General features: G+C 39.6%; 1 protein-coding gene across 2 annotated transcripts in view; it reads right to left on the bottom strand.

Moving 5' to 3' along the window:
• PDIA5 (protein disulfide isomerase family A member 5) overlaps positions 1–15860 on the bottom strand; it is a 2083676-nt gene extending 2067816 nt beyond the window's left edge. For both annotated transcript variants that reach the window (XM_044074910.1, XM_044074911.1), the window contains exon 1: positions 15749–15860. In XM_044074910.1, coding sequence (XP_043930845.1) covers positions 15749–15817 — 69 coding nt within the window. In that variant the 5' untranslated portion in view covers positions 15818–15860. The remainder of the gene's footprint in view (positions 1–15748) is intronic.
• Positions 15861–20000: the final 4140 nt, after the last annotated feature.

Here is a 20000-nt window from a genome sequence, read left to right as displayed (position 1 = left end):
GCTTGGTGAAGGTATGCACAGAACTCCAAGTTGCTGCTTCCAAAATATCCTTGGTAGGTACTCCTCTGAGGTAGGCAGTTGAAGTGGCTGTTGCCCTGGTGGAGTGAGATCTAATGCTGCTAGGTACAAGTTTCCCATGGTGTGTACAGCAGAAACATATACAATGTCCTATCCATTTTGAAATAGTCTGTTTTGAAATGGCTTTTCCCTGTGCTCCTGCAGCATATGCTACCAATAATTGCTCAGATTTTCTGAAAGCTTTGGTTTTGTCCAGGTAGAAGTGTAACTGCCTGTGAATGTCCAAAGAATGCAGTAGTCTCTCCCCTTTATTCTGTGGTTTTGGATAAAAAGTTGGCAAGTGAATAGTTTGGTTTAGAGCCACACTGGATACCACCTTTGGCATAAACGTAGGGTTAGTTCTTAAAGACACCCTGCCCTGGTGGAAAATGAGGAAAGGTTCCACTGCCATTAGTGCCTGTAATTCTGAAACTTTTTGTGCTGATGTTATTGGCAGGAGCAGAGCAGAGCAGTTTTCCAGGAGATCTATTTTAATTCTGCTGTGTTAGCTGGCTCAAAAGGTGGTAAAGTTAATTTTTCCACAACAAAGTTGAGGTCCCAAGTTGGAGTAGGTGCTCTACGGGGCAGTCTTGTGTTTTTAGCCCCTCTGAGGTACTGCCTTAGCAAAGGATTAGAGAAAATTGGTGGATCCGTGTTGTAATGTGCAGAGATGGCAGAGGCGTGGATCTTGATGGATGAGAAGGAGAGGCCTTTGTCCAGCATCTCAGTTAAATATTGTAGTATCTGAGGAATGTTTGGGACAAGAGGGTCAAGGCTGTGAGCCTGGTTCCAGGCACAGAATCTCTTCCATTTATCCAAATAGGCTTTCCTGGTACTAGGCCTTCTGGCCTCCAGAATAACATCCATAACAGCTTTGGAGAGAGGCATTGCTTGCTTGACTAAGGAATCTTCCATGCAGCTACGTTTAACTTCTTTAGCTGGCTGTGTAGTATCGGATTGTTGTGCTGAGTCAGCAGATGTGGGATTTGAGGCAAAATCCAGGGTGGTCCCTGTGCTAAGTTCTTTAAGATTGGGTACCAGTGCTGGCGTGGCCAGTCTGGTGCAATCAGGATCATCTTTGGCTCTTCTTGCCTGGCTTTTATGAGTACCTTTGGCAGGAGAGGTAGTGGTGGGAAAGTGTATACTTGTAGGTTTTTCCAGCTGAATAAGAGGGCATCCACTTTCCATGCTTGTGGATGGTAACTCCTTGTGCAGAATTTCTGTAGCTGGCAGTTCATTGGAGATGCAAACAGATCTATGTCCGGGCTCCACCATTTCTGTGTTATCATTCTGAATATTTGTGGATTCAATTCCCATTCGTGGGGATCCATGATGTTTCTGCTTAAGTCGTCTGCCATTGTGTGTTTTTCTCTCCTGACAGGAATTGTGCTTGCAGATGAACTTGATAGATTAGAGCTGTGTTCCACAAGGTCATGGCTTGTCTGCAGAGGGGGTAGGAGTGAGTGCCCCCTTGCTTGTTTATGTACCACATAACTGTGGTGCTGTCTGCCTTTAAAAGTAGTTGTCCTGGATGCAGCAGGTCCCTGAAAGCTATAAGGGCATTTTGTACAGCTAGCATCTTTTTGATTGATGTGAAGATGCCTTTGTTCTGCGGGCCACTTGCCCTGAATACATTTGCCTGCCATGTGTGCTCCCCAGGCATAATCAGATGCATCTGTTGTCAGTGTTTGCCTGGCTGTGGGTTGAGTAAAAGGCAGTCCCTTGTTGAGGTGACAAGCTTCAGCCCACCATCGAAACTCCTGTTGAAGGCAAGGAATTAGTGGCACAACTGTTTCCAAACTTTGACAGTGTTGAGACCATACATTCTTTAGGTACCATTGTAGTTTCCTCATATGCAGTCTGGCATATGGAATTAGTAGTATGCAAGATGCCATGTAACCCAAGGCCTGCAGAATTTTTCTTGCAGGGAGTTGGGTCTTTGCTGCCTTCAATTGAAAGTACTGAGTCAGTTGTCCTTGCTCGTCTGGCATGAGATAAGCCATCTGGGCCGTTGTGTTCAAGCTGGCACCCAGGAATATTATCTCGTGAGGGCACTAGTTTTGATTTCTTTTAGTTTACTGTGCACCCCAGGCAACTTAATACCTTTTTTACAAATGCCAGATGCTTTAGAAGAATGTCTTTGCTCTCTGCTTGATTCAGGCAGTCGTCCAGGTACGGATAAATCTGAATTCCTTTCCGTCTGCAAAATGCAATTACTGGTGTCAGGCACTTTGTGAAGACCCTGGGCGCAGTAGATAAGCCAAAGGGCAGTGCAGAGAATTGATAGTGCATTGAACCAGCTATGAATCTGAGGGGTCTTCTGCAGTTTTGTCTGATGAGGTCCAAGGTCACGAGCCAAGCTTTCTTGCCCAGCATGGGAAGAAGCTGCTGTAGTATCAATTTTGAATTTCGGAACATCCAGGTAAATGTTTAGAGAAGAAAGATCCAGAATGGGCCTACAGGCTTTGTCCTTTCTGGGAACCAGAAAGAGTCTTGAGTAAAATCCTTGTCCTTGCTCCTGTGGTGGTACCTTTTGAATAGCTCTTATATTCAGGAGTGCTGTAATTTGTTTTTGAGCCTCTGCCCATTGATTTGGTGGAAGATTTGGCATTCCTTTTAACCTTGGCAGAGTGTGAAAGTGGAACCTGTAACCTTGACATACAATGTTGAGAACCCATTTGTCTTTGGTGATCATATGCCAATTGTGATAGAAAAGTGCCAGTTTTCCTCCCAAGGGGGCTGCCAAGAGAGAGAGCTGTTTGGCAGCTGTAGTGGGAAGTCATTGGGGCTGCTTTTTATATGGTTGGAGCCTGTCTTCCCCTTCTTTCTGGCCTGATGCAACCCATTGTCGAGGCCTGTAAGGACCTTGTGGTTGACCTCTACCTCTTGGACGTCTGTATCTGCCCCTTTGAGGTCTGTCTGTAACTGGAAAGGACCAATTCTTAGTTGGCCAATTTCTGCTAAATCGAGGAGGCTGAACCTGCAAGAAATCCTTCACCCTTTGCATAGATTTTACCTTATCCTCCATTTTCTTTAATAGCTCTTCTGCCTTAACTCCAAATAACACATCCTGCTGCAAAGGTGCATCCAATAATTTTGCTTTAACATGAACTGGTAACGTATGTTCTTTTAACCAAGCATGTCTTCTAATGATAGAGCCTGTAACTGCTGCTCTACAAGAGGCCTCTAAAGAATCAAAACCACATTGCAAAGTATGTTTTCCCACTTGTTCGGCTGCATGCAATAAATCCTGCATTTCTTTAAAATTAGGAGGATCTGAATCTGGAAGCATTTTTTGTTTCAATTGAGACATCAGAAATTGCTGATATTTTAGCATGTGAAACTGGCAATTTAAGGCTCTCATTGCTAAAGTTACAGACGTATATACTTTCTTTCCCCATCTGTCTAATGCTCTGGAATCTCTGTCAGAGGGAACTGGATTCTTGGCTGATGATGCCTTAACCCCTTTGGGTCCCTGAGAAATAGTTTCAGGGTCAGCAACAGGGCTTTTATACACAAAGTTGTGTGAGTAAGGGAATCTGTAGTATCTGTCAGGTTTAACTGGGGCTGGAGGTAAGGAATCAGGATTTAAGCTGGATTCAGTATACACATCATCCACAATATCTAATACTGGCGGAATAGCAAGGGGTCTGTGTTGAGGTAATAAAAGGAAGTCTCTGAGCCTTTTCTTGGATTCTGAGTAACCCTGGCCTTCTCAATGGAAATGCTCCCTCATGGTATGTAAGGTTTCCCCAAAGGAGTAGTCCTCAGGCGGAGAGGCTGATGGAATTGACTCCTCAGCATCAGAATCCTCATAAGGGAGTAAAGAATATCCTAGGTCTGAGGATGAATCTGAAGAGATGGAGACCTGGTTGGATGAGTCATAGTCTGCATCCTGTCTAGGCCTTTTATCAGGAGGAGGATGGGCCCCCTGATCAGAGTGATTAGATCTTCGGCCATTTTGAGCATTTGTTTCTTAGGCATGGAGGCCTGTCCAGGAGAATGCTGTATTTGTTTCTTTGTTTTTAAAGGTGGCTTAGACTTAGAGGGTTTAATGCTTAACTGAGTAGGTCTGAAAACACCATCTGAAGCTGCGGGTAGCTCAGCTACTCCAGATCCCTCTGAAGGGTTAGTTTCGGTAGGCTGAATAACTTGTGTGTCTGAAGGCCCAGCCATCTCCACGTGGGAGTCAGAGGCGGCCTGTGGTTCTACAGAAGTGGTAGTCAGGGGCTGCGAAGGCGCCTCTCTGAAAACCGGAGAACCGGTGACTGGCCTAGAAGAGGCTTAGTCTTCCATTTTGGGCCTCAGATGCCTATCCTTGTCTTTGCTCTTTTTATGTATTCCGGTCATCGGAAGTTCCGAGGGCATGGTATAATTGAATTTTCTACCAAAATAATGTCGGGCAAAATCAAACAGACGTTTAATAGTGCGCTTGTTAAACCTAGCACAAAACCGACAACCAGTAATGTTGTGGTCTGGGCCTAGGCATGGGATACAATAGGAATGGAAATCCTTATGAGGTATTTGCTTCCCACAAGAAATACAGTTATTAACTTTTACTGACATCAGTCTGAGGCAAGAAAAAGTTTCCCCAACGGGGTACTTAGCTTTGTAGAAGACTTCGGTTCTGGATTCGGAATGAAAATCTCTGGAGACGGCCAACCGGCACTTGCGAACTGCTTTTGCTTTGGGCGCCGCGTGGCAAAAAAGACTGAAGAAAATGGTGTCGGCTGCATCTTATTTACCCCTGTCGCACTGACGTCAGGGAGGAGGCGACAGCAACCAACGCCAGACCAAGACTTTGGAACTCAGGCCGAATGGGGAACCGCCTGACGGCAGGATAACCCAAGTGTAATGAATGCAGCAGTGTAACACGATGAACATCTAAATGTTTTAGTCATATTAGAAGAGTTATTAGAGTGTGGATGAAACCCATAATGTAATATAGGGAGGTGTCTGCTGTATCTATGAGCTGCCACTTCTTCAAAAATGTTATCCAATAGCTTAGAAGGGTAGTTTCTAGCTAAAAATGTGCTCGAGTAAGGTTGCTTGTTTGGCAAATTCTCTGTAATTGCTGGTCAGTCTAGAAATCCGTATGAACTGTCCCTTAACAAGGTTCTTCTTCATGAAAAATGGATGCATGCTGGTAAAGTCCAGGAAGTTATTTTTATACGTCTCTTTTCTAAACACAGTAGAGGAAACTTCACCATTATGCAAAATATAAATTTTAGTATCCAAAAAGGATACTGCTTTACCACAATCAGAGATAACAAGCTTAAGAAATCTTAAACTATCTTGCAGGTTTAAAATAAAAGCATTCAAATTATAAAGGTCACCTTTCCATGCAAGATATTGTTAATATAGCGTTTATATATTAAAACATTCTCAAAGTTAGGTAGGAAATGTAAATTATCTATCTCCCATGAACTGAGAACTATGTTAGCAAAGGCTAGGGCCACATTTGACCTAATGGCTACACCCTTGATTTGCTTATATATTTTTTCATTGAAGAAAAATAAATTGTTGTTAAGTATTAACTTAATGAAAGTACAAAGTGAGTGAACTTTGTTCATGGAGAAGGTGGTATGTTTTTCCAGAAATTGTTGAAATAGTACCATGCCTTCTGTGTATGAGATGTTAGTATACAGGGCTTCGATATCAAGTGTAACAAGTATACAATCAGAGATGTGTGCTTTAATCTGGTACAGGTCATTAAGAAAAGCCCATGAATCCCTTAGAAAGTACAGTGTAGCTTGTACAAGTGGGTTAAGAACCCTGTCCAAGTAATGTGCAATTTTTTCCATCTTGGTCTTCTTATTAGAAATTATAAGACAGAAAGGTGGATCAATTTGGTTTTTATGGATTTTAGGGATACCAAATAACCTACCCAGGTTGGGATGATGTACTGACATGAACATAAACTCATCTAAAGAGATGAACTTTTGTAATTCAAGTTGGTTCAGTGTTTAATCAACTACAGTGAAATGTTTAAATACAGTTTTTTTGCATCAACTAACTCAAAAAAGTCATCATTAACCAAAGAACTTTCAATTTTCATAACAGTCAACTTGGTCCACGAGGACTAGACCAGTCCCCTTGTCTGCGCGCATAATATGTCAAGTTTTGTCTGTAGTGAGATCATTCAATGCTTTTCTTTCTGATGCAGAGAAATTATGCCATTTGTCAGTATTCTCTGAGCTACAAAGTCTTCTCAAATTTCTTTCACAAACCTTCAAAAAAGTTTTACTGAATTATTGAGTACAAGGTTACTAAAGCTGTTGGGTTTGAGTTGTGAGAGACTGACAGATTCATCAGAAGATAAATCAGAAGTATCATAATTATCAGTGTTAGTGTTTGAATTAAGTACTTGTTTATCATAATGTAATAATATGAAATTAATCTTTCTGGCAAACAACCTAAGATCTAAAGGTAAATCAGGTAGGTTGGCCCTTTGAAATCGTATTAAGTTAAAGCCTTTATGTAACACTTGTAATTGATGACTAGAAAGATTTCTATTAGATAAATTAAACACCGCAAAATTCATTTGCCTTATAGTATCATCAATATTTGCTTCTTGCATATCTATAGCAGATACATGTGCATTCACATCATGTATGTCTGTTTGTATGACATTAGGTGTACAAGCAACAGGTGTACAGGTATCATTAACAGAGGTATAAGCATCAAAAACTGAGGTAGGATTTTCATTTGTAGCTGTTCCAAGTGTAGAAATGCAAGTATCATTAGTACCTCCTTCATGAGAAACACAATGTTGAAAATCAGAATGAAAACCTGACTTGTGTGGAGAATACAGAGGCTTCCGAGGCAACAGAGAACTCAGAGGAATCATCTATTTGCAAACATAGCTCCTGGTGATAATCCGCGAGCCTATATTTGGAAAACTGAGTTGCCCTTTGCCTCTTGTACCTCTTTGGTTTCTCAGTCCTCCATGGCCAGTCAAATTCCTGTTGGAGCTGTCTCTTTGAATTGAGTTCTGATGAGGGGCTGGGTTCTACAGAGAGACTGGGTTATTGGAAGCTGTAGAAATGATGTTCCCTGTAGCAGTCTGCTCATTGGGGGATGGGGGTGTTGCTGAGACAAAATCATCATTAAGTAATGATGGACGATAGATCTGTGAAGTCCCGGTTAAAATGGTTCATACCTTCCCTAAATTTCTTGTTAACATCACGGTTAGGTTGATTAGAATAACCGTTAGTGGCTGGAGAATGCCATGGGTTAGCTGCTGTGTTGGTTCTATTGAACCTTGTGGAATTATAATAAATCGTTGATGTAGGGTTTCATCACTGTACAGTTGTTCTTGCTGCAAAAGGCTGTGCACAGTTTATGTGCTGATGGTTTGCTCTCCTTGTAAAAGGTTGTGCAAAGCTTCTTGCTAATGGCTGCGCAGAGCTTCTAAACATTTTGACAGGGTAAGCAGACTGATTGTTGTAGTGGAACAAGTCTCTGTCAGTATCTGTCAAATTTCTGTCTCTTTCTATTAATGAGACATAACATAACATGTCTTTCAACTCTCTGAGTGATGCATAAATATAAATGTTCATAAAAGTGAAAGCCTGGATGTCGTAAGATGTCAGTGTTTAAGGCATCAATTTGCAATTTGAGCTTTTGTATTCTCTCTTTATTATCAGGGTTGATAATGTTAATGGTTTGTAAGCATCTGTCATTAAACAGTCTTCAAGGTGTCATATAATTTGGATGCAGCTGGGACATTATTTGGAAACTTGTTAAATCTCCATCCCAAAGGCACTATTTTATGAGCGAGACATGCATGCAAATAGAGTACATCATACTCAATATTTTTGTAGTTATTAATCATTCCTGCGGCCCCAGCCTTTGCTAACATAGTTCTCAGTTCATAGGAGATTCCTACCTAACTTTGAGAATGTTTTAATATATAAACGTTATATTGACTATATATTCTTGGCATGGAAAGGTAACATTTATAGTTTGAATGCTTTTATTTTAAACATGCAGGATAGTTTAAGATTTCTTAAGCTTGTTATCTCTGATTGTGGTAAATCGATACCCTTTTTGGATACTAATATTGATATTTTGCATAATGGTGAAGTTTCCTCGACTGTGTTTAGAAAAGAGATATATAAAAATAACTTCCTGGACTTTACCAGCATGCATCCAGTCTTCATGAAGAAGAAGAACCTTGTTAAGGGACAGTTCATACGGATTTCTAGACTGACCAGTAATGACAGAGAATTTGCCAAACAAGCAACTTAACTCAAGCACATGTTTTTAGCTAGAAACGACCCTTCTAAGCTACTGGATAACATTTTTGAAGAAGTGGCAGCTCATAGATACAGCAGACATCTCCCTATACTACATTATGGGTTTCATCCAAACTCTAATAACTCTTCTAATATGAATAAAACATTTAGTTTCCCTCTGCCTATTTCACGTGACATGTCTAAGATCAGACAGATTATTTCTAATAATTAGGACATCTTATCTGACACACATATGAACACTAGGATTTTAGGCACTACACCTTCCTTTTCATTTAATAGATCCAAGAACATTCGCAAACACCTGGAAAATAGAGACGCACCATTTTTTTTTAATTCACCAGGTGTCCCTATTACTCCTACAGGCATGTACACTTGTAATGGTTGTGTAGTCTGCCCTTACATTCTCACTGGTCCTAATTTCACTTTTACTCATTGTGGGTTTAAAGGTGAATTTTCATAACAAATATGACTGACAATCAATATTTTTAGTGTATGCCAGTGTGTGTAGTGCATGTGGCAGCTTCTGTGTGGGGAAAACTACCAGGAAGCTATCTGATAGGATTAAGGAACATTTAGGTGCAATTAGAGCTAAAAATTGCATTAATGCTCTAGCCAAACATAGCACCATGTGTATTAATTTTAACAAGTTCCAATCTTTAGTACTAGAACAGATAAATCCTTTTTTTTGGAGATCCGGATTTATTCTTAGAAGTTAGAGAATTAAAATGGCAATTCTAACTGGGCGCTGATATTTTCCCTGGATTAAATGATAATATTAAATGCGCTCTTAAATGGTATGATTAATCAATTTCTTTTAAATCAGTACATGTCATTCTATGTATATATATACACTATGATTTATGTTTGATGTTATTACAGCTTTTTCTACAGAAAACATGAACTGTTTCGTAATGCTCATAAATATGGTCATTAGTTACTTTTACATAGTCAATTTTATTCCATTTTCTTACAGTCTATTGGACTTTTAAAAAAATGTACTAAACCTAGTATTGGTGCACAGATAATATCAACATGTACAGCTTATTGGTTACTGTACTGTCACATGATGATTTTTTAGTACTGCATATAGTGTCTTCATGTGAATTCCTGGTTATTCTGATGAAGTTCTAATATCCATAAAGAACAAAAGCTCAAACACCCATTCAGTGTAAGCTTCTCCATTATTTTATACAGTCGGATTTATTTGCGAATATGTATATGAAGTTTTTATATATATACACACACACACACACACACACACACACACACACACACACACACACACACACACACACACACACACACGATGTATATATGAATGAGAGAGAGAGAGAGCTCTAGGACTTATGCACAAATGTGCAAAGTCCCAAATCCATAATCACCGAACATATATTAACGAAAGCGCTTTCGTTAATATATGTTACAAAAAAAAAAAAAAAAAAAAAAAAAAAACAAACAAACAAAAAAAAAAAGAAATCTACGTTTATGCAGGGGGGCTTCGCCCCCTCAACCCCCTGCTTTAATATTCTCACTCAGAGACCACACTACAGCGAGGAAAAGGGAATGTTCCCTTATCTGCACCATAGTGCGGTCTCGCAAACAGCTCCTCATCAGCGGATCTCGATAGTCCAATCAAATTCTAGAGTCATACTTCCCATCTCTGGATTGGACATTGCAGGCTGTATTGTAAAATTTTTGGACAGGCAGTTCTCTTGACCTTGAAGTTGATCATTATTTTATGCCTGCTATTACTGTTGCTTCTGCCACTTAAATATGTTCCTTTTTTTTTTTTCTGTCCCCTTTAACAAGTGTCTGATATTTTGGCCTTGCAAAATGTGATTGGACTGTATGGATCAGTTCTTGGTCAGCTCATCCTGACAGTCCAGTCAAGGTCTGGAGTCAAGTCTTCCAGCGGCAGTTGCAGACTGTTTGGTTATATCTGTGATCAGTCTTCTATGGACTTTGCTCTTCTGCCTGCCATTGCTGCTGGCAGAGGAATTATAGAACACACACGCAGAGGTGCATTGAGGAGAGAGAATTCAAGTATTCACGTCATTCGGAGGGGGGGGGTTTAACATGTCACCAACTAATTTTTGCCTCTTTTTTTTTTTAGTATACCACTCAATTGTTCCCGAGTTTGCAGAATGTCCCCGATTGTTGCCTTACATTTTTGATCTACTTTTAGTAAAATTTGTGTTTTTTCTGGCACATCATTATGGAATGTAGTTACTTGGCAAAGTTTCATACTATATACATATCCTTCAGAAAATGCATACAAAGCCAGTTATTGCAATGGCTTTCTAAGTGTAATACTTACAAGTCTGTCCTTATTTTTTGGGCTTTTGTTCTCCATTAATTTTTAGTTTTATCCCCCAATTCTTAGGGTAAGATGTTGGGAGGTATGAGTGGTTGCACTGTACTATTCTGAAAGTACTTATATGGAATACATTTTTGGCCATTGTGCACATATTCATTCATTTGATCACAATCAGACATCAATTTGCCATCATACTACAAGTATCTGCAAGTGTAACAATTGTGTGCATATGTATGAACGCACAATGGATTCTCTCTCCACTATTTCTAATTTTACTTCATATTCTGTCTTTTTCCTTCTAAAAATAGTTTTCTAGCAAATTGTTATTGATTGTAATCACTAAATAATGACTGGCATGGAGTTTCAGACTTTCAAAACTTCAGAAAGTGTTTGCTAATACAACAGCTGGTATTTTAACAGTTTTGTGTATAAGAGCAACATATAAATCTGTCCCTGATCCCTGAATCAGTGGTTTAAAATAAATAAATAAATACATACATCTGTCCCTGATCCTAGATCTTTGTTCTTTATTCTTAAGTTAAGAAGTTGAGAGGGTAGATGGGGTAGCAATGGGTTGTACTGCACTGTTCTGACAGCGGCAAACCAAAATACATTACTGAACATTTCTTGGTTATTTATACATTTATGAATTAATTTGATTTCACAAAAAATTCTGAAGTGTACATCACTATACAAGTTGTGTGTGTGCATGTGCATGTGTCCATCTTATGTTAGACTTAGCTTGTCAGAAGCAGTGTCAGTGTGTGGGCACCAACAGTTTTATCTGAACACATACACAACTCTTCTGGAGAAAAGTAAAAAACAAAAAGTTAACAAGCAACTATCTTTTAAAAATAAGTCAGAAAAAGGCATCACACAGCATCAAGGCCCTCAGTACAACTGGGAATCAGGCAACCCCCAGACTTCCAGATATATAAGGGGATTCTGATAAAAGCTTGTGGGGGGTCTCATCTTCAAACTCTGCTCCAGGTCTCACAGTCTAAAACCAACCCTACAAGGCATTGTGCTGAAAGGTTGCTACAACTTATTTGTGGGCCAGGTCACTCATTCTTTAACTTTCCTCACAATCAGACCTTAGAGATTTGCAGAGAAGTTCACGAAGGCTTTTCTGGAGGCAATTTACTGTTTAGAAACCACAAGCAGGACAACATTATCATGATCAGCATTTCTTTTTTCATTTAACTTACAATCAGATGTCAGACTTGTACGCAGTTAGCTATCTTTTGGGAATAGGGATGAGGAGGCATGCCGTGCATATACATCCAACAGCATTAAGGTTAAATATGCTACTCTGACTTTTTTTTTCATTTTTAACCCAATCTGACTTTACAGGGGTGCACAGAAGATGTCTGCTTCCTGACCGTTACCCCCAAAAGGCATACTGTATGTATGACAGCAATGACGAACTACATGATTATGACCATCACTTCTTTTATTTTAACCCCAGTATAATACTACAAGGTTGCACTGAAAGGGAAGTAGCATTTTGGGGAATAGATAGGAAGCCACTACTTCCAGGAGATACAACTTTTCTTCCTTGAAAGAAAATAAGACTGAACTTCCTTCCTTAGATAAGATTTTTGTTCAAACCATCATTGTTTTCAAAAAGTTGGGGGAAAGCTCTAAAATGCATCTCAAAACATGCAAGACCTCCTGATTTCTTATTTTAGTACATTCTTTGCTAAGTTCACTGCCTGGCTTAAGTCAAGATTATTTCTTTCTTCAAAGAAGCCAAGGTATTGGGAGCACATAACTAGAGTGAAAGATGATAGAATGGGAAGATGGGAAAATGCCAAGAATTTATTTGGACTGCAGGTTAGAGACTGTCTTCCCTATCAAGGATTGATAGAGTACAGGCAAAGAGAAAGAAATGGGGGGGGGCCCTAAATGAAAGACCAGCACTGGTAGAGCTTTTAGGAGAACGTAGAACAGAAGCTGCCATTAAAAAGGAATAATTAGTAGAGCATATAAAATACTGCATGATAACTATAAGAATCAGAGGAGAGTAGAAAGGATTGGGAAGAGAGATTGGATAATCAATTCACAAAAACAATGGGAGGACAATGGGAGGATATATGTATGTCTCCCACACATGCAACAAAATCTAGAAGATTCAAGATTTTTGCTTGGAAAGGTTTACATAGATATTTTTAAACCCCAAGTAGACTCCAGAGAATTTTTCGTCAGGTAGACAGCAAATGTTGGACATGTGACGGGGAAGAAAGAGACAACTGTAAACATTTTCTGTGAGTGCAGGGAGTTGGTGGACTTTAAGGATTCCCTGCGCGATGCACTGTCAGAGATGCTGGGTGAGCAAATTGGTGCAACGAGCGAGATGACGCTTCTGAGCTATGATACAGAATCAGAATTGTTTCAACATGGTAAGCCCTTGCTGTCTCTAATTATGGTGGTTGCCAAAAAAGCAACCGCTAGAAAATGGAAATTAAAAACTACACCAACTACATTAGAAGTAGTGAATATTGTAAGAGATTAAACAACTGGAATTGAGATATTTAGAAAGCGGTAGAAACAAACTACATAGGAAAACATGGGAATTGTAAGAACAATACATACAGGGGAGGAATGAGGTTTAAAAGAAGGCAGGAATTATATAATGTTTGACTGAAAATATTGGGTAGATTATAAGTGATGTATAAGGTTTGCAACCAGGAGTGTGTCAGTATGGTTTGTGATGCAAAATGCTTGAAACTAGGACTGTGTGGTTTGTTTTCATATATATATATATATATATATATATATATATATATATATATATATATATATATATATATGACTGCTTAAGTCATAAGTGATGGGTTAATAAAGATGTTTTTGTTTAAAAAAGGGGAGGCAGGAACCGAATAATTTATGTAATGTTGTTTAGGTCGTATGATATATAGCATTATATGTGAAGCATAATGTTTGTTAAATTAATACAGTTGGATTACTTTTATATAAATGTAAATGTGCCTATGTCACAAATGATAATTCAATAAAGGTGTTAAGAAAAAAAATTACTTCTTTCTTGTAGTTCTACACTTTGAAGGTGTGGGAAAGCTGCAGGAGCAGGAGGAAGACAAACAAGAATTATCACCTTGAGCAAATGTAATGCTTAGCATTTTGGACTCCTCTCATGCCTTTAATGTCTACAAGAAATTTGCTTGCTGTCAGCAGTAAAGTGCAGTGTTCATAATTCCATATGTACATTTCTAAATATGCTGAATATGAAAAGAAAATGAGTGGCATTGTTTTATCCAAGAAGTGGGATTACTGACATTCATGTTTGGCAGCAGTAGCTCACCGTTCTGTGTCGGCTATGGATCCGCCACTGGGACATTCCCAGTTAACAAATGTAAACATAAAGATAAATAACCAATATCTCCTTTAGGCAACACAATTCTACGCTTCTAGATGTTTTGCAACAAAATAAACTGCATACTTTAAGAGTGACAGATAAAGTATACTTTGTTGTGTTTACAGTTCCTTCTTCAGCTCTGTCCCTTAGGTCACACCAAGACCAAGTCTAAGATCAGCAAATATTCCCTGTTCATATTGTGTCGGGAAAACATACTTCACCTGTTGTATTTATTTTAAAATGTTCCAGAGTACACAAATTACACAGATGTCTATCAGCACAGTACTGACGTTCTCCGGCAAGAATGACCGGTTTCCTGTGCATTACAGACACTTTTTTTCTTAAGAGATGTCTGGAGGATCCAATTAAGATAGACCATAATGAACAGTCAGTTTTTCTTGTGTACTTAGCAAACGCAGCACAATACTATCGGATACTCCACAAAGTAATCCTGCTTCGGCTGCACTACTAAGCTAACAAAGCATTACGTGTACAAAAATTAACTCTGTAGGAAAAGACAGATGGGGTATAGAACCCACTCGACACAAGCAAAGCAATTTTCATATATATTTTTTAAAATTCCTATTACATCTCGCCGTTTAACCAATGCCTCCGAGTCCCACATTTACTAGTATCAGAAGCGATTTATGTCGTTATCCAAGCCACACCTCCCTAAAGCTTTCAAGTGAAAGGCTTGGCATTTGTCACATATATATTAACCATAAGAAACCACGTGCTATCTTACAATTCACATTGGTTTCAATAATTTTACTAACTCAACCCACGGTAAGGTCTGTACCAGCAACATACCTGGCTGTACTTTAAATATGCATCCGCTTTCTTAATTTAAAAAAATCTAATTATGTCATATTCGCGCAGATCCTCGGAATAAAAACCAAAACATATATTTGCACAAAGGCTATAACAAGATTTTAACAACAACAGCAATCATAATAGTAACCTATCAATAATGAATACTTTGTAAGACTGTTGGAAGCTTACCGTAATGACGCTAATGCTACTCAGTACAATTAAAATCCTCCATCTGAAACTTCAACTACGGTAATCGCTTTTACAACTTCATAACTGGGGTACTTTACAGATCTGTGGACTGTGTCTACCGTTTTTCATAACCCTTTTCACTGTGACTCTAATAAGTATGCAGGAAACGTTAAAATGCATGCACACACTAATTCTAAAAGTTATACACAGTAATCCGAATGCGCGCTGCCTTTTATGTTCAGTAAATGACCCTAATCAGTCAGTGTCTGAAATGACAGTGTTGTGCTCCCTTTTCTATGTCTCTTAACAAGCATTGCATACACAGAATACGCAGACCCGCTGATTAAGTACAGAGTGGGACACTACTGGGTTGTTACAGTCATTTCGCAATGCGAAGGCTGTCATTTAGTAATAAAAGCCGGGAACGTGTCTGAGTGAAGACAGAATAAGTATCCAGCATAAATCCAAACACACTAATTAACCCATGCAAAGGCAACGTGCTCAGTCTTAAAGACTACGATAACAATCGAAAAGTTGGAAGTTCAGGGACTGATGCGAGAGACTGAGCTACTCTGATTTGCCACAATACATAGATACACACACACTTGCCACACATCCTACCTACTCATTTCCAGTTTTACACCCATGCAGTCAGTAAGACAACAGCAACACAGTGCTGCTACGTGCCCCTCCCAAGTGTGATAAATCCTACTGTCAAAAGAAGCAGGCACTTACCAATACTATGAAGAACAGCATTTTTACATTCCACCTCCCGTCCCAACCGTGATGCCTGAAAGGAGCCATAATATTGCTGCCACGTCTGGATAAGCATGCGCAATCTAATTATTATCGTTTTCTTGGTGTTGAAGAGCGGTACATTCTGGGAATTGTAGTTATGCAGCCTTCTTGTTAGACTCTGGGAATGATCCGAAACATATTTCCCCCCCAAACTACAATGCCCACAATTCCGCATAGGTATTTCTGGAAGAGAGGTAATTACAACCAAACCACATGCCATTTACTTGTTACCGAAATGCAAGCGGGATCAGGTTTACACTTGAAGCAAAACTCCTCTGTTTATTTTTTCTGATTTACATCGTGTTACATGGAACCCGTAAATTCCTGTGACTTACCACGAATCTTAATTTCACTACTCAGACTGTCCTTTTAGAGAAGGCACCCTTCATTACTTTGCATATGCTGTCTTCAAAAGAGAAGACGTGTCACAGATGAATGTTTAAAGGAGCAGTAAAATTCCCAGCAGGTAAAATTAAATTCAGGGTTGCCACTTTTCCAGCCGTTCAAAGTGGGCACAAGAGGTGTGGCCACTATATAACATAACACCCGGCGTGGTCATAGGTAGAGGTCAAGCATATGACAGCAGGGTCCCCTCAAAATAAACGAGTGTGTGCGCCGGTGTGTGTACACACACATACATTCACCTTTAAAAAGGTTCTAGGAACATCCCAAAAGAGCCACAATAAAATCTACTTGCAGTGTACCACACACCCCATTTAACCCTGAACACAGCATTAAGAAAAATAAAGAAATCGAATACATTTCTACATTTAAAAGTTATGGAACAAAAATGCAAGTTGTACTTAACACTACAGAGCAGAACATGAAAACCATGGTCTTTGCTTGGCTGGCTGGCTTTCCGCTATCCTTACCAATTCCACTGGCTGTCTGTCTAGTTTCCCTACCTCTAGGTTGGGTGGCATCCTTCCCTCTGGGCTGGCTTCCTGGCAATCATGCTAGCCTCTTGGCTGGCTGGATACCTTGCTGGCTGGCTGGTCACCTTGCTGTCCTTCTGTCTGGCTAGCCACTTTGCTGGCCTCCTGACTGCATGGCTAGCCACTTTACTGTCTGGATTGCTGACCGCCCTATGGGCATCCTTGCTCGCTGCCCTACTGGCTTCCTTTTTATCTGACCATCTTGCAGGCCTCCTGGCTTGATGGCAACCTTACTGGCTGGTTTGTTGACCACCTTGCTGGCTGCCCTACTGGCCTCCTTGCTATCTGACCATCTTGCAGGCCTCCTGGCTTGATGGCAACCTTACTGGCTGGTTTGTTGACCACCTTGCTGGTTGACCTACTGGCCTCTTTGCTGGCTGGCTGGCTAGCTGGTCTTCTTACTGGTTTACTGCCTGGCTGGCAAGCTGGCTTCCTAACTGGCTTGCTGGCTGGCTTCTTTTCTGGCTTGCTTGCTGGCTGGCTTAAAAGCCAGACACATTTTTGTTTAAACTGCCCATGGCTGAAACAATGTGCTGATAAGAAAGTGTTCTAGAGCTGGGTGCTTTGTAGGGCTGTTTCTCATGTGTGAGACCCACCTTCGCTGTGAACTTCAGCCAGTTACTGCACTATTTTCACCAATTGTACCTAAAAGGGAACAGATCTCCCTAAAAGTCCATGTTGGTGATATCACAACTGAAATTCAGAACTGCTGAGAAAAAGCCAGAAGTGAGTGCAGCTTTTTCTCAGCAATACAGAGACTTGGCAAAAGCAGTATTTTTGTGGCTCTCTTCTTCCCGATGCGGGTGATGGGATTGTTAGATCTAAAATGTGAGTGCTCCACTGATAGCAGGACTGGTGGCAACTTTAAATTAAATACTAACATTGTATTTGTACACAGTAAACATGGTCCTTACTCAATTTGAAAAGAGGATCTATGTCTCCTTTGTTGGATAGCGAAAAAGGTGAGAAGTTTAGAAGTACATCTCAGCTGTCCCTGATTTTTTTCAGGGACATCCCTGATTTTGACTCAAGTTTTTCCTCTGTCCCTCTTAATCCCTCCTAAAACTCTTGATCTTGGGGAAAAGGTGGTGAATTAGAATTAATAATGCTGACAATAATTACAGTTATGTAATTCTTTTACCTCAGAAAATGTATATTAATTCAAATCTCTTATTCTGTCTATGTTTCTGGTTAATATTACTATTTTTTTTAAATAGCATCCCTGCTTGTCCTTGATTATTTCTGGATTTGTCCCTGATTCTGATGACATTGACTCACTTGAGAGATCTGCAGTAAATGGCATCATAAAACATTGTGAATCATCTGAATTAGCTATCTAATATCTATCTACCTATCTACCTACCTATCTATACATACTGCACCTGTCTTTTGCATTTAATGCTTATTCAGATTAAGCAACTAGATAACAGCACTATAATTCCAAGAAAATTAGCCAAAGTCAATCAAGCCTACACTACGTGTAGACTGTTCTGAGTGAACAGACAACACAGACATAACTCACACCTTCTTTCTCCTAATTTTAGTTTTCCTACTGATATTCTCACAGCTTTAAATATTGACAGGGATTCATAAAGGTTATCACAAAGTGTAGAGTACATGTACACTTAGTGTAATCTTTCTGAGTGACTAGAAAGTGCAAAAATGTCATAAGAATTTTATTGAATACATATCGTGTACACTTAGTGTAAGCTTTATTGAATCTGGCCCAATTTCTTTTTAGGTGATGGCAGTAGCATTTAATAGTGGTAATACTATTTGCTCTAACCTCAGGAGTAAAAACAGTTGTCACAACAAAGCTTGTATTCTTTTTCATTCATTTGTATTTGTTAAATGGGATATTCCACCTGTGCTTAAAAGAACCCATTTTCAGCAGAGTTCCTGGGGACAATCTCCCAAATACTGACTATACAACATTACAGCATTAAAAGACTAACAGTGTCACCAATAAGAATAAAATATGCATGCATACAAGTGTATATCAAAGCAGTTTAAGTTGTGAGAGTTAAAGAGTTGTTAATGTAGTTAGGCAAAGATTGGGGTATGTTAGTAAGAAGTAAGATCTCTCACATGTTGATCGATTTATTGTATCCCTGGCTGTTTTTTTCCAACACTAACGCTTGTCTAGTCATTTCTTAACCTGATAGAATCAACTAGATAAAGGTTTCTGTTTTTAGTAGTGACTCGGGGGGGGGGGGGGATTTAGATGATTAAGTAACTCAGTAACAAAGTATGCCAGTGAAAACTGAAGAAATCAAGCCCAAAACTGTAATGTGAAACATATTAGCTCATAACCTATGCCTTCTACACTATACTGCCAGATTTCACTTTGTACTACTCAGTTTGTATTGTGTGCTGCGACTTCAGTGTAAGTTACTTCCTGATTAAAGGGATAGCAACTCTGACACATATTAAGTACCCCTGATAGTAGTCATGCCTTTTAACTTTCCCTCCAGAGTTAAGGATGAAGCAAAACAAATTAAGGAGAAAGCCCAACATTTTGGACAATTTTTTTAAATGCTAGCTAAGGCATTTGATGCAATACCCCAGTTGGATATAGGCATAAACTCCTGTGTTACACACTGGATGGCCATCTGTCTCTCTGCTAGGACCCAGAGAATTAGCATAGGGGAGGCCACCTCAACAAAGAGGACAGTCAGTAATGGAATCCTTCAGGGCTCTGTGCTGGGTCAGCTCCTTTTTGGCATCTACTTTTTGGAAGTCAAGACCAATATCAAGGGCCTCTGGCTGACCAGGTTTGCAGTTGATTGCAAGCAAGGAGCAGTCATACAATCCCCACAAAATACTGACATCCTATAGGAAGGACTAACACAGAAAAATGATTGTTGCCAAAGCCACGACTTAAAACTTAAGGCCAAGAAATGTGTAATAGTATCCTTTGGGAAGTCAGCCACCCTAGCAAATTACCTCATTGATAGTACACCCCTAAGACTAGAATCAGTAGTCAGGGATTTGGGAATACATGTAGATAGTAGCATGCCTTTTTACTAACACATGTCTAAGGTAGTAAGGAAATCATTCTATACTGCTCTCAACTTATAATCAACAGTATGGCAGTAAGGTCTAAGGAATCATTGTTCCACTGTATTTGTCTCTCATCAGGCCCGTCACTGAGTGCAACACTCCCTTCAATATGTAGCCAACTAGGCACATATAACAAATGGAATGTCCACAGAGTTTCCTCACAAAAAAAATACAGGGCATCAACACCATGT

This window comes from Protopterus annectens, chromosome 6.part0 (assembly GCF_019279795.1).
Source record: "Protopterus annectens isolate FY-2018-M chromosome 6.part0, PAN1.0, whole genome shotgun sequence".
NCBI lineage: Eukaryota > Metazoa > Chordata > Ceratodontiformes > Protopteridae > Protopterus > Protopterus annectens.
The sequence above is the reverse complement of the archived record's forward strand: the minus strand, read 5'-3'. Positions and strand labels throughout refer to the sequence as shown.